The sequence below is a fragment of the Marmota monax genome, unplaced genomic scaffold (assembly GCF_021218885.2).
Source record: "Marmota monax isolate L192 unplaced genomic scaffold, Marmota_monax_Labrador192_F-V1.1 WCK01_AAM20220418_F8-fsc00210, whole genome shotgun sequence".
NCBI lineage: Eukaryota > Metazoa > Chordata > Mammalia > Rodentia > Sciuridae > Marmota > Marmota monax.
In genome coordinates this window covers 1,641,905-1,656,108 of record NW_026695248.1, presented here as the reverse complement: position 1 = coordinate 1,656,108, position 14,204 = coordinate 1,641,905, and the positions used below count along the sequence as shown (strand labels likewise).

The following is a 14,204-nucleotide window of genomic DNA, read 5'->3' as shown; positions in this document are numbered from 1 at the left end:
AATTTTTTGTTGAATCAATTGATTAATCGCCTAGGAATCAGTGTGGATGTTACCTCTGAGCTTGATGGATAAATGGATAGGCTGATGGAAATAAATATATAAGAAATATGCAGAAGCAGATGTTGATAAACCTATGAATAGAAAATAAATCTAACCCTATAGATATACATGAGCATACAGAGAGAAGTGCAGAAAGATATACATATAAAGTCCATAATGGTCTGTATTTAAATAGCTGTGGTATCCGTGACTTTTTTTATTTTAATTTGCAAAATTTTATTTACCACTAAGCCTGACACCAGCTTTACTCACAAAACCTAATGGGTCCTCAATAAGCAATGACACAGGAGAAGTCAAAGGACGTTTCTGTAGCATTCTTTACTCAACATCCTGGGATGTGAAGATCCCAGTCAATACTGGGTGTTGGAAAGGAACCCATAGACCTGTCTGTCAAAGGTGCTGGGTCTCCCCTTGCTGAAGCCCTGGAACTGAGGACCACCGACTCAGAGCTTTGGTTTGGGTCCTCCATGGGGCCACTATTACAGTGTGAGGATCTGAGATGCCTATGGCAGAGGCCGTGCCACACTGTCCCAGCTAGAGAGAAAAGGTCAGCGGTGCTCTCTCAGGGGCTGGCACTTGTCTCCTAGAAAACACCACAGGAAGCCCTGAAGATCCCACCCTGGACTGGGCTCCTGCTGTCTCCCGGAAGTACTTCTTTTATGGACTGCCTTGCTATTGCACCCTGACACACGTCACACAGTCATGGTGATAAGAGTCCAGTCCAAGTCCCCTAGTGTGAAAAGGTACTTTAAGATGTTACCGGCTGGGAATTGTGAACTAGAAGTAAGGCATCTTGGCTTGCCATCCACAGAAGGTGCGGCTTTCAAGGTGAAAAGGTGCAGGCCTGCCACCACCCTTACCCCAGTAAGCCCCGGGAATATGCGTTTTTTTGTACCTTATCCTGATGCCTTGAGAGGCCAGGATGGGTGGTGCTCAGGCTACAGTGTGGGTTCAGAATAGGTGTGCTAGGGGTGCTGGGACTGTAGCTCAGTGGTAAAGCGCTTGCCTCACATGTGTGAGACGCCGGGTTTGATCCTCGGTACCACATTAAAATAAATAAATAAATAAAGCTATTGTGTCCATCGACAACTAGAAAATATTAAATAAAAAAAAAAAGAAGTTTGCTTGGGAAAACTAAATCCTGAGCAAGTTGCAACATTAAAAATGTCCCCTCCCAAATTTTGATCATGACATCATGCCCTTCCTCTCAATAAGCTGTCAATACTAAACCCATACAGGTTTCCTGAGCTGTTCAAGCGCAGCCACTAGTTCTCTCTGAGAGACACCCGCCCCCCAACCCTGATGCTCTTTGGAAGTGTCTTGGAGCACGCACCATGTTATGACCCCTCAGAATCCAAAGCTGATTGGCTTTTGCTTATTTCCACACAGTGCGACAACGAAGATGACTACAGGGAGATGAAGAAGGCCCAGGGGGAGAAAGAGAGCTCTACTCGACTAGCCAACTCCGCCAATAGTACTCTGTCTTCAAACCACTGCAGCATGAACATCAACAGGTACGCATGTTCCCTGAAAGGTGGGCGTGAGCCGGAGAGGTCTCTGGATCTGAAAGGCAGGTGCCACTTGGAGAGAGAATCCAAGTTTTTGATACGTGCTCTGGCCTTAGTCTTCAGACTTAGTTTAACCTAAATTTTATAATTATGCTCAATGTGGACTTCGTGTCACACTCCCAATAGCCATGTCAGGCCCTCCTCTGTGACAGAGACCAGTTACTAGGTGCACACAGCTCTGTGCTCCCCAAACACATTTCTTCCCCAAAAAAATGTAATAACTGAATTTTCAAGCCAGTGTTTTAATGGTAGCTACTCAGGGATTTAAGAAAATTAAGGGAACATTAAGGGTAGCTTAGGGATCAAAGAACATTAAGGCTACTACAAGGATGAGGAATGGGCTCTCCAGTGCTGCCCCTAAAGGCCCCCATGTAGACTAAAATTGTGGAATTCAAAAGGATCTGTGCTTCCAAGGTCAAGTAGCTACCCAGCATCTCCTCTGAAGGGGTTCCGTATGGCCCCACTATGAACCAAACCCCTCTGTGATGAATAGCTCTTTAGCAGGGCACAGTCCTGAAGGTTCTCTATAAGCCAGGAGCTCATCATTCACCACAGAAGCTCTTTCCATTTAGAAACACCTCCACAGAGAAGTAGCTTTTGCTCTGCGCTAACACCCTTACTCTCCCCTACTGTCCACTCAGGGTTTTAAAGGGGAGATTAATGTTTCAGCACAACACATAAAAATGTAAACCAAAAGGTTAGGGAAAGATATAAAGCAGCACTAAAACTGGGAGAGGACATTGGAGAGCAAGGGCACAGACGTGCGGGCCTACTGCATGCTCGGCTCCCCCTGGGAAGGCGGCCAGGAGGTGGAAGGTCTACATAGGAGGGACAGCGGCAGCCCTCTGTGCAGAGGGGATGGCATCCCCAAATGTTGTGAAAATAATGAATGGGGGGACTGCAGCCTCAAATTACCTAAGTATGTGATATGCACCTCTTTGTTCATGCATTAAATAACCTCCCTGGCTGATATCTTGGTGACTGTAGTTGTCAAGTAGTATTGAATATAAAAGATATTTCAGGATGCCTGTGGCTACTGAAAATATCCATGATGGGTGATTTCTACTGGTGACCCAATGGCAGGCATTGCTAATAGGATTCCAGAGTACCTGCTCCTCTCGTTTCTTTCCCTTGCTTGTAATTAAAGGAAATATTCCATTTCAGTGAGAGGTTAGTGAAAATGAAGATGTAGCTTTTTGCCATCCAAGTTTATGGACCTCAAGTTAAAAACCTCTTGTAGCAACTTTGCCTGGCAGAACCTCCCAGCTCTGATAGTTTTACTTAGGTTCAATTATGCCACAATGTGAGTGAAATTTCCAAGAGTTGGTCTGCATAACTCCATAACTACTGTCAAGTTTTTATTTTTTGTTTTTTCTAATTGACTTTATTTTTTAGATATATGACAGCGGAATGCATTACAATTCTTATTACACGTATAGAGCACAATTTTTCATATCTCTGTATATAAATATGTTCACACCAATTCATGTCTTCATACATGTACTTTGGGTAATGATGTCCATCACATTCCACCATCATTGCTAACCCCCTCCCTTCCCCTCCCTTCCCCTCCCACCTCTCTGCCCTGTCTAGAGTTCCTCTATTCCTCCCATGCTCCCCGTCCCTTCTCCACTATGAGTCAGTCACCTTATATCAGAGAAAACATTCGGCATTTGTTTTGGGGGGATTGGCTAACTTCACTTAGTATTATCTTCTCCAACTCCATCCATTTACCTGCAAATGCCATGATTTTATTCTCTTTTATTCCTGAGTAATATTCCATTGTGTATATATGTCACATTTTTAATCCATTCATCTACTGAAGGGCATCTAGGTTGGTTCCCACAGTTTAGTTATTGTGAATTGTGCTGCTATAAACATTGATGTAGCTGTGTCCCCGTTGTATGCTGTTTTTAAGTCCTTTGGGTATGGACCATGGAGAGGGATAGCTGGGTCAAGTGGTGGTTTCATTCCCAGTTTTCCAAGGAATCTCCATACTGCTTTCCACATTGGCTGCACCAATTTGCAGTCCCACCAGCAATGTATGAGTGTACCTTTCCCCTACATCCTCACCAACACTTATTGTTGTTTGTCTTCATAATAGCTGTCATTCTGACTACTGTCAAGTTTTATTGGTGCCGTCAAATGGTCCCAGAGATAGGTGATTGCCTTTCCCAAAGAACTCCAGAGAAGGTTTCTTTGGTCAACTAGGAATATATAAATTTGAAATATTTTTGAAGAAGGGACAATCACATGCCCACGACAATATTTAACGTCATAATCTGTTTTTCATGCACACTAAAAAACCATGAAGTATGTAAAATAATAGACACTTAGAAATAGGTCTTTCCCCCTCATGTTTCAAGAAGCTAGTGCTCTCAGGCTCCTCACATCCCATATACCATCATCTTCACCATCACTAGATGAGGTACTTTGGAGTCACCTGAAGCGCTTTCCTAGAACATATCTGCTCACTGCTTTCTGAGTTGTGAGACACACACTGCTTCTGGAACCAGAGGTTCTATCTCCACGCCTATCTATTTATGTAACATTAAGAAGCTTGGCTTTGTCATTTGTTCTACAGGCCTGTATAATTTCTCCACCATGACCACCAGCTAAGGAAATTGCTTTTTGAAGTGACTTTAATAGTTTGTTTGCAATGATAATCAACACGTGCAATTAAGAGTTCATGACCCCAGGAATAATGACTAAATCTTCATTAAATGGTGTGACCCTTTTTTTGGTAAACTGACTCTATAACCATCTTAAATTAACAGTGATTGAGTTTATTTCTGGCTGATATGTCTGCCCCCAAACAATATTTTTTCTCCCGAAGTAATGCAGGGATTCCTAACAACATAATATCCATTGCAGAGACTTAAATACAAGTGAATCCCTCTTCTCTAATGATTGATTGTGGAGAACATTATATTCAAGAATAGACAGTCGTTTTGAAGGTAAAATAAAGAGCTAGGAATCAGAAGTTGTAATTTCTAATAACAGTTTCTCTGTTCTGTGTTTACTCTGATCAATGCCTGGGTAATTGGGAAGCTCAACAATAGAGCATCGGCACTCTGTTGCACAGAATGCCCTGTGATTCTATTATTTTCTATCTAGTAATGAGTACAAGCTCAGATGTTGGCAAAAGTCCTTGTAGCAATGGAGAACTCATTTGTCACTGTTGATTGACTGTCCCATTACTCTATGCTTCAGCTTATAAGGAAAAAATTGGTGATTATTTTGAGATTCTTGGATGAAAAACTTGGAACATGCAATTCCATATTATTACTCTTGGCTACTCCTTTTGATGCTAACTCCAGAATTACTGTTCATCCTACCAGAGTAAGAAACAATGAGCCAGGCCTGGTGGCACATGCCTGCAAGCCCAGCAGCTCAGGAGGCTGAGACAGGAGGATCATGAGTTCAAAGCCAGCCTCAGCAACAGCAAGGAACTAAGCAATTCAGTGAGACCCTGTCTGTAAATAAAATACGAAATAGAGCTGGGGATGTGTCTCAGTGGTTAAGTGCCCCTAAGTTCAATCCCCGGTAGCCCCCCTACCGAAAAAGAAAGAAACAGTGAGTGAGATTGGCTACTGTTTGTTAGGGTCCTGTGGCCATAAGGTTGCTCCTGGTGTAATAATTACCAATAAATTTCTTCCTACCTGCAGGTCTTAAAGGGGAGGTTTGGTCATATGTAAGTACTTACCTTTCCCTATGCTGACTGTGTGATTTTCCATTACTGTAACTTACTTTTTCAGCTTGGCAATACCAATAAATAAAAATGAAAAAATGCTCCGATCGCCCATCTCACCGCTCTCTGATGCATCTAAACACAAATATTCCAGCGAGGACTTGACTTCTTCCAGCCGATCTCATGGCAATGGTGTGTTTACTTCCTCCTCATCCAACAAAAAGTCTAAGGCCACCGACAGCCAACTGCAGTCCCATGCCGGGGACCTCACGGTGGGTGTATTCCCCTCTTTTCCCACATAGAATCAGAATGCAGTGGTACACCCTCGCCACACCCTCTGTCCCCAGCTTAGGAGTCTCCACTCATTTGGGAGGTTCTGCAGAGAATCCCTGAAGGAAGCCTTTAGGGAGACCTGGCAGAGGAGAGGACTCCTTCAGCCTTCCTCACAGAGAGCAGAAGAAGAATAAATTCATGCAAAAAAATATATATATATATATCAGGTCTCCTCTGTTTATGAAGCCTCCTTGCAGGATTTCAAACTCCAAAGAAATACCATCCTGGGGCACAGCAGTTTGGGAGTTTTGAACCAACCAACCTATATACTGGGAAAACTTCCTTATCCCATGGCAGAATTAAATCTGAGATTGAAACTATATTAAAATCTGCAGGTCTCACACTCCACCCTTATAGGCCAGTGTCCCAGCCACAGTGGGGAACACCCAGAACCACCCCTTTTCCAGTAGTCTCGGGTGATGCCAGCACTTCCCTGGGGAGGAGCAGAGTCTCATGGATAACTTTGGGTGCACAGTCCCCCCCCCGCCCCCGACTCAGCTGCAGGGTGATCTTGGCCCTAGTTGTCTCATCTTGGAACCCATTTCTTTATCTGCAAAATGGTGGTGATAAGATTGAAAAGAGGTAGAGCTGGGTTCGGTGGCACTCGCCTATAATCCCAGTGGCTCCGGAGGCTGAGGCAGGAGGATCGTGAATTCAAAGCCAGCCTCAGCAAAAGCAAAGTGCTAAGCAACTCAGTGAGACCCTGTCTCTAAATAAAATACAGAATAGAGCTGGGGATGTGGCTCAGTGGCCAAGTACCCCTGAGTTCAATCCCAGGTAGCCCTCCCCCACAAAGAAAGATTGAAAAGAAGTGACTTTCTCTTAAGACCCCAGCCCCTCTGGGCCCCTACACAGCTAACACCATAGGTGAGCCCCTCTTCACAGCCATGCTGGCCTCCAGTGGCCGGTGGCCCTGGCTCACTCATCTTCCCAGGATGAGTTCATTTTGAAAAAAAAAAAAAAAAAACCTTCAGGGTATGCGTATAAAACAGATATAAAAAAATGAATTTCATGTTTAAAGTTGGGTCCCATCCCCCAGATATCTCATTATGTTTATGCAAATATTCCAAAGTCTAGGGGGGAAAAAATCCAAAAATCCCAAACACTTCTGGTCCCCAGCATTTTGAATGAGGGATCCTCAAACCATATTTCTTGTTCTTTATTGAGACATAATAACCATCAACTCTGAAGCACAAGGTAGAGCAAAAGATGCTCTTTTAATGGTCATTCTTCCAGCCAGATGGCGAGTGTCTCAAGGACTCCTGTGTTGTTTGTTGTTTAGAAAGCGACTCACAACAGTGCTGAGCACGGTCTCCTCCACAGCAAGACCCGGCCACAAACAGAGCCCTGGTCTCCAGGCTCCAGTGGCCACAGGGACTGCAAGCGGCAGAAACTGGTCTTCGATGATATGTAAGTTTGGACTTTTTCCGAATATGGTAATGGGAAGAGAAAGTGGGAGCTAGGCATGTAGGAGACACGTGCATCTCACCCACAGTGCATCCACTTCCTCTCCCGTGGCTTGATCATTTAAATGTCCCTTTGAAAGGGAGCCGGAACTTTGAATGAAGAAACAGACCAGTGCCAAGAGGGAGGCTCCAGAAGAGTAGGAAGCTGAAGGCAGGAGAATTGAGTCTCTAAGGCCCTGGAGCCTGGACCCCTGTGAGTTTTATGCTATCAGAAAGAAGCGTAGTTTTAGTATTTTTTTTTTTTTATTTAGAGACAGGATCTCACTGAGTTACTTAGGGCCTCTAAGCTGCTGAGAATGAGTTTTGAACTCTCAATCCTCCCGGCTCAACCTCCCGAGCCACTGGGATTATAGGCATGCACCACTGCACCCAGCTGCCATATTCTTTAAAATGATTCTTATAGAAATATCCCTGTCATCTTTCACCTGGTATGGCAGCTTCCATCCGTATAAAAGTGGAAGAAAAACCTGGGTGGCACACACCTGTAATCCCAGTGGCTCGGGAGGCTGAGGCAGGAGGATTGGGAATTTAAAGCCAGCCTCAGCAATGGAGAGGCCCTAAGCAACTTAGGGAGACCCTGTCTCTAAATAAAATACAAAAAAGGGCTGGGGATGTGGCTCGGTGGTCGCATGCCTCTGATTTTAATCCCGGGTACCAAAAAAAAAAAGAAAAGGACATTCTAGAATGCTGGTGAGAGACTGAAAATAACAAATGATGAAATGATGCTGTAGGGTATTTAGGCTCTTAGGGGAAAACTGGGTGTCAGGGGCAAGCCTGGAAGGTAGAGGACAGGGTTCAAGACCGACTCCGGTTTTCAGCTGGAGTTCACAGCTGGAGTGTGGAGTGTACCTCTGTATGGGGCAGGAAGTTAGGCCCTAGGGTGCGGCAGCTCCTGCCCTGGGGTCTGCAGCTGACTATGCCCACTGGAAGTCAGGAAGCAGAACAACTGCAGACATCTCTAAGTCCTGATTTCCTTAGAAAAAAATAATGGCAGTGGGGACTCCCAAGATCCAGCTAGGTGACAACTCACGGGGTGTCACCTGAGGAAGTGCAGCGTGCACAGAGGGAGTCTGTCCAGCCTCACCTAAGCTTCACCCAGAGGGTCCATTTTCCTGAGAAGTGTGAATGCTGAGTGTTAGTCTTCAAATATCACATGGACTTTGCTAACCCAATGAGGATACCGAGTCATGGGGTTGAAAACCAAAGTCCCATTTTTTTTCTCTGTTGCACTTAACGAACACTTTCCAAGATAACTCAGTTTCAGGAAGTTTAAGGGCAGCCCGGGAGGCCCAGGTTGTCTCTCCTTCCCAGGGCGCTGCAGCTGCGCCCCAGTCCCCATGCACGCTGTCCTCGGGTGCTCACCACCTCCGTTTCCCTCATCTCCCCTTGCTAAGCAGTGTGGGAGGTGGTAATTAATCCCCAGGGAGGGCACCAAATGGAAGTACATTCAGTTCTTCAACTCTATCTATCATCTGAATTTGATAGTGTAAATTACTCAATTGTTAGAATTCCACTTAAGGACAACATGGAAATTTGCATTCAGAAGTTATAACCTAGCAACGTGATCAAACCGAAGAAGCATTAGGCAATGACTGAGGTGCTCAAAACATTGACAAACATTGATAGGCTGAGGCAGGAGGATCGCAAGTTCAAAACTAGCCTCAGCAATTTAGCGAGGCCTTGAGCAACTGAGCAAGACCTGTGGCTCAGTGGTTGACCGCCCCTGAGTTCAATCCCTGGTACCAAAAACAAAACACCTGACACTTTCAGAGGGATGGGTTTAAAAAATATATTTATGGAAAAATAGATGCAAGGAATTTCCGAATGTATGCACCAGAAAACAAAGTCAGAAATTGCAGTAACTAAATGATTGTATTCCAATCTGCAGTTTCTTGGGCTCTTTAGAAGAAGAAATGTTTCCCAGTCTGCCAGAGTCCAGGCTGATATAATTCTGTCACTATACCAATGAAGAGGTTGTTGTCATTTGCTCTGCACGTTATTAGCAGTAGGTATAGTTTTTCTGGCCGATGACTACAGTAAAATTGTTTCTCCTTTTGTGGATAGAGAGAAAATAGAACCAAAAAGTGTTCTTCCACATCCACCACAGGGAGAGAGGAGTGTCTTGTTCCGATTGCTGTGTGTGTCCCAATGGATTTGAAACCTGTAACAGTGAAATGCACCTCAAACAGCCACTCCTGGGCTGAGCTCAGAAAGTTATAGGGAGCTTGAGAAGCAAAAATAGGCATTGTGTCTTCCCTTGCATGGTGTAAATAAGTGTCCCTCAAGAGACCACAGTCACCTGAAATGGTGTAAAATGTCTCCCAGGTTCACTTGCTGGGTACTGAGTGCCTGCTAAGTGCCAGGGACAGGGGTGGGAGCGTGGACCCAATGACTGATTAACTCCCAGAACCGTGGGAGAAAGGGGCACATGGGTGGGCGTCTCGCTTCTCTCTGGCTCCTTTTTCCTTCCTTCCTCCTCCTCCTCTACTCTTCCCTTTCTTCCTTCCTCTCCTTCCTCCACCTCTCCCTCCCTCCCCTCCTCTTCCCTCTTCCCCTTCTTCCTCCTCCCCCTCCTTCCTGCCTTTCCTCTGCCCATTTCTCCTCCACCCTCTCTTCCATCCATCTTGTTCTTCTTCCCCTTTCTTTTCCTTCCTCCTGCTCCTCCTCCCCTCCCTCTTCCCTCCTCTCCTTTCCTTCATCCCCTTCCTCTTCGCCCCTTCCTCCTGCTCCCCCTCCCTCTTTCCGGCACCAACTTCCTGCCCCCAGGGCCTCATTGATGGGAGGCTCCCAGTTCCTGTCACTTTCCTTGGTTCGCCTTCACTGGGTCCTTAGCAGTGAAATGACCAGAGAGAAGCTGCCAGTGGACTAGATGATTAATGCCAGGCTAATTCAGAGCTGATGGAACTCCAGTTATGGTGATCCAAAAAGTAACAGATGCCACACTGTCGTTTAGTTTTTAAAGCCACACCATGTAGCTTTTTTTTTAAATAAACTCATTTTTTCCTAATATAAATACTTGTTATCGGTTGGATAAACATGCAATTCAGACAACAGCTGAATCCAGTGAGCTGTCAATAACAAGTATTGAATGAACACAGCTGAATTATAAATAACCTTCCCAGAGGGAATGGCTGGATATTTTTCCTTCTTTTTCCATGAACCTATATGCAGGTAAATTTAAATTCATGGGCTTCCAAGCCCCTTTTCCTGTGCTACTTACCAATTAAACAGGTACCAGTTTGTGCTGTTGGGATGCAGACAGAACCGAAGGGAATAACACTTGTTTTTAAAACAGGATCCAGGTCAGCGTGTTCTGGTAAGTTGCAGCCTCCGGTTGGTGATGGTGTGACTACACCTCGTCCCCCGACATTAAGTAAATGCATGAGATTCACTATTCCACAGCCACAGTATTAAAGTGACACTTAGGTGATCACCAAACTTTTGTTTAAAAAAAAAAAAACTTATGTCAATGGGCTGGGAATATAGCTCAGTTGGTAGAGTGCTTGCCTTGCATATACAAGGCCCTGGGTTCAATTCCCAGCACCATTAAAATAAAATAAAATAAAATAAAAAGAATTCATGTCAATGAGTGACATCGCTTGATTCTGCATGAGGTCAGGACACTGGCCTTATTAACACAAAGCCATCAGCCATAAATCACTTGGCATCATAATTAGTGACGGGGGACTTCTTGGCTAGGGAAAATTGAGAGACAACAACTGGGTCATGAAGGCTCCGTTCAGAAGTCCTGAATTCACGGAGCTCAATGGTGAGATTCTTGGCTGGGAATCTAGTGCCTGCATCATGCCAGCCATATTGCTATTAAGAGCCAGCAAACCCAAGGCCAGAGCCTCCTGCTGCTCCGAAAGGATGTGCCTCTCTTGCCCATCTTTCACATGGAAGAGTCAGTCACAACCAGCACAGTCAGCCAAACCAACAAACTTCCCATCTGTCCCCAAGGTGCCAATAACAGGAGCCCAGTTCCCCATCCCCCACCCCCAACACTGAGAAAAGACTCTCTGGCCACACAGGAGGCTGAAGGCCATGGGCATGTGAAATGTGACTGACAGGAAGGAATAGGGACTTGACATTTGTAATGTAATTATGCACAGCAGTCTCAGAGCTAAAAGGATTTTAATTTTATAGAGGATGGGAAGAATCCCGAATGTAAAAGGTCGGATCTCTTGAAGCATGATTTAATCAAAGGAAACCAATTGAAATCCTTGAGTAGGTGATATTACAGCCAAGCAGGGTCCCCCCAGGGGGACTTACCAGGGCATTGCTGTCCTGAGGGTCTTTCCTTCCCAAGACTTCAAAACTGGACCCCACCTTTTTATTTTCCTGATAAGCCTTAGTACTAGTCTTTGTTGTTCATGGATAATTGTTTCCATTCTGAAATCCCTCTTCCAAGGTCAGGTCCTCATTCTGTTCCAACTAAAACAGAAAGAAAGTGGGGGGGGGGGGGGGAAATAAGGACATTCAGATCTCTCTGATTGAAATCTGGGCTCTTTGATCACTTTTAAGATATGGAAAAATTATTTTATTTTTTAAATTTTTTTTTTAGTTGTCAATGGACCTTTATTTTATTTATTTTTATGTGGTCCTGAGGATCAAACCCAGTGCCTCACACAGGCTAGGCAAGCGCTCTACCACTGAGCCACAGCCCCGGAACCAAATTGTTTTCTTTTAAAATTCATACCCAGAGAAGAATAAAAATGAGATCAATAATTCTCCATCTCAGCAGAAAGTTCCTTTTGGTTCAATAACAGAAGCTCTCCCCTGCTTAGCTTCCTGTGCGTGGCAGGAGGATGTGACCTGTAAGAAACAGGACCAATTATGCTCCTGCTTCTGAGAAGCCAGGTCCCAGGCACTCTGAGGGCCCAGCTAACGTCAAGGTTGTAGAAACACCGCGACACTAGAATCCTTGCTGACTAAACATAATCTACCTGCATCCATGGGGAAGTGCCTGGAAAGCCAGCCTGGCTCCTCAGGATCCCTGACTCCAAACTGTCCCTTCAGAAGTGACCACCTGGGCCAGGGGGCGTGACTCAGTGGTGGTAGAGCACCGACCCAGGAGGCAATCCCCTGCACCAAGAAAATAATAATCAAATAATAGTGATCCCTGAGTGCGTTGCCAACAACTGCTTACCCTCTTACACTTTCTCCTTTTGGAGAAAGCACCTCCAAGCTTGGGACCCAGGAACACCTCTGGGGCTTAGACAGTGACAAGCTGAAATACCAGATGTCAGATGATAAATTCATTTGGTATGCCACTGCCCCTTTGTCTGATTTGGATCTCAGTCTGCCTAAGAAATCCGTCCAGATTTCTGCCACTCAGAGAAACCTGTGAGTTCAAACACATTGAGCTCTCGTCCCTGCCAGTGTGCACAGAGCCGGCTGGCTCTGCTGAGCACTGCCTTTCACAGAGGTAGGAATTACTGAGCTGTGTGTGCCAGCCTCTCCGTGGGAGACCATTCAGCTCGCTAGCTCTCAGCCAGAAAGCAGAACAAAAAAGCAAGGTTGCTTTAATACTCCTGTGTCAGAAGAAATATCAGGGGTGCTCACATCCTGTTGCTGCTCAGATCCAAGGCCATGTGTTTATAGGTGGGGGTGGAGGGAGGGTGAGGAGAAGAGAAGAAAACAGCCTCTTTGGATCAAGTACTAAGGTCACTTTTGTTCCAGAGAGCTCTTACAACAAACATACATGTGGATGTGGCTTCACTCGGGCCCCAGAGCTACAGAGTATAAGATACATGGTTATATTTATGATGCTTAATTGAACTTTGATTAGATTTGTTGATGTATCATCATGAAATACTGTCACTGTGAGAAAGAATGTGATGAATTTGATTACATAAATTTTCTTAAAAAAAAAAACAACTCTAGATCTTTCGCATTAAAAAAAAAAAATTAGAAGATTGGCCAGGCATGGTGGTGCATGCCTGTAATCTCAGAGACTCAGGAGGCTGAGGCAGGAGGATCATGAGTTCAAAGCCAGCTTCAGCAAAAGCAAGGCTCTAAGCAACTCAGTGAGACCCTGTCTCTAAATAAAATACAAAATAGGGCTGGGGATGTGGCTCAGTGGTCGAGTGTCCCTGAGTTCAATCCCTGGTACCCACCCTCACACACACACAAAAAAAATTAGATTGGATGAAAAATCTGTCTGAACACTTAGATGATTAGGGTTAGTGCCTGTGCTTTGTCATACTCTGTACTGCCACCACAGTGGTAGTGATTTTAATTTTCCTATTGATGATCTATTGCTGTGGGAAGTGACACCTTCATGCTGGCATGCATCTACTGCCGTGCTGGACAATCCGGGTGACGTCCTATTGGTCCCAATGGCTTTCTAATGATCTGATCTAGGAGCGTTGCACTAGAAATCACCTGAAGAAAAAAATGGGCCAATCATCAGGCAATCTTCAGTGAGTCCGTATAGTAAGCCTGCTATTAGATGCAGAATGAGAATTCTAACAAATGTGTTTGTAAATGGCCCCCAGATGGTATCTTTCCTTTCAGCAAGTCAGGTTACTGCTGTAACTGCCCAGATAAAGTCAGAAAATTAGATGTGTTACTTATCTCTGTGTGCTATTGAGAGTTTGTGACTCAGCCTCCATGTCGGGTTTTTTTTTAAAAAAAAAAAAATGCATTTATGTGCCGCAGATAAAGAACAGCATTGATTAAAGAACCCGTATTAGGCATCTATAAAGGCAACTTAGAAGGCTCGGGAAAACGAGGATGCCCTAGCTTATTGCCAAGAAAATCTTTCCTGAGAACAAAATGCATTTGAAATGACGATCTGTTCGTGACAAGGTCTACAAAACAGGCCAAGAAGAAAATGACCAAACTTATATACTAGAGTGTGGAGCAGATAATGATGTGGAGAATTTCCGGTTGCCATGGAGACGTGCTCTGGCTCATCACCCCATCACAAGGCACCACTCTTTTCTGAGCTCAGAGAAAAGTCGATGCCATTCAGGAAGGACTTGTTCACCTTCTGTTGTGTGCCTAAAATCACAGGATGGAGAAGACTGAAGAGGTCCACAGCCCTGTCCCTGCTGAAAATGTACCAGCCACCAAGTTGTT

General features: G+C 44.8%; 1 protein-coding gene across 3 annotated transcripts in view; it reads left to right on the top strand.

Moving 5' to 3' along the window:
* The window catches only part of Aff3 (ALF transcription elongation factor 3), a 534,054-nt gene that overhangs the window by 495,258 nt on the left and 24,592 nt on the right, over window positions 1–14,204 (top strand). For all 3 annotated transcript variants that reach the window (XM_046440319.2, XM_058578305.1, XM_058578304.1), the window contains 3 exons: window positions 1,450–1,574; window positions 5,387–5,591; window positions 6,935–7,062. In XM_046440319.2, the coding sequence (XP_046296275.1) occupies window positions 1,450–1,574; window positions 5,387–5,591; window positions 6,935–7,062 (458 nt within the window). The remainder of the gene's footprint in view (window positions 1–1,449; window positions 1,575–5,386; window positions 5,592–6,934; window positions 7,063–14,204) is intronic.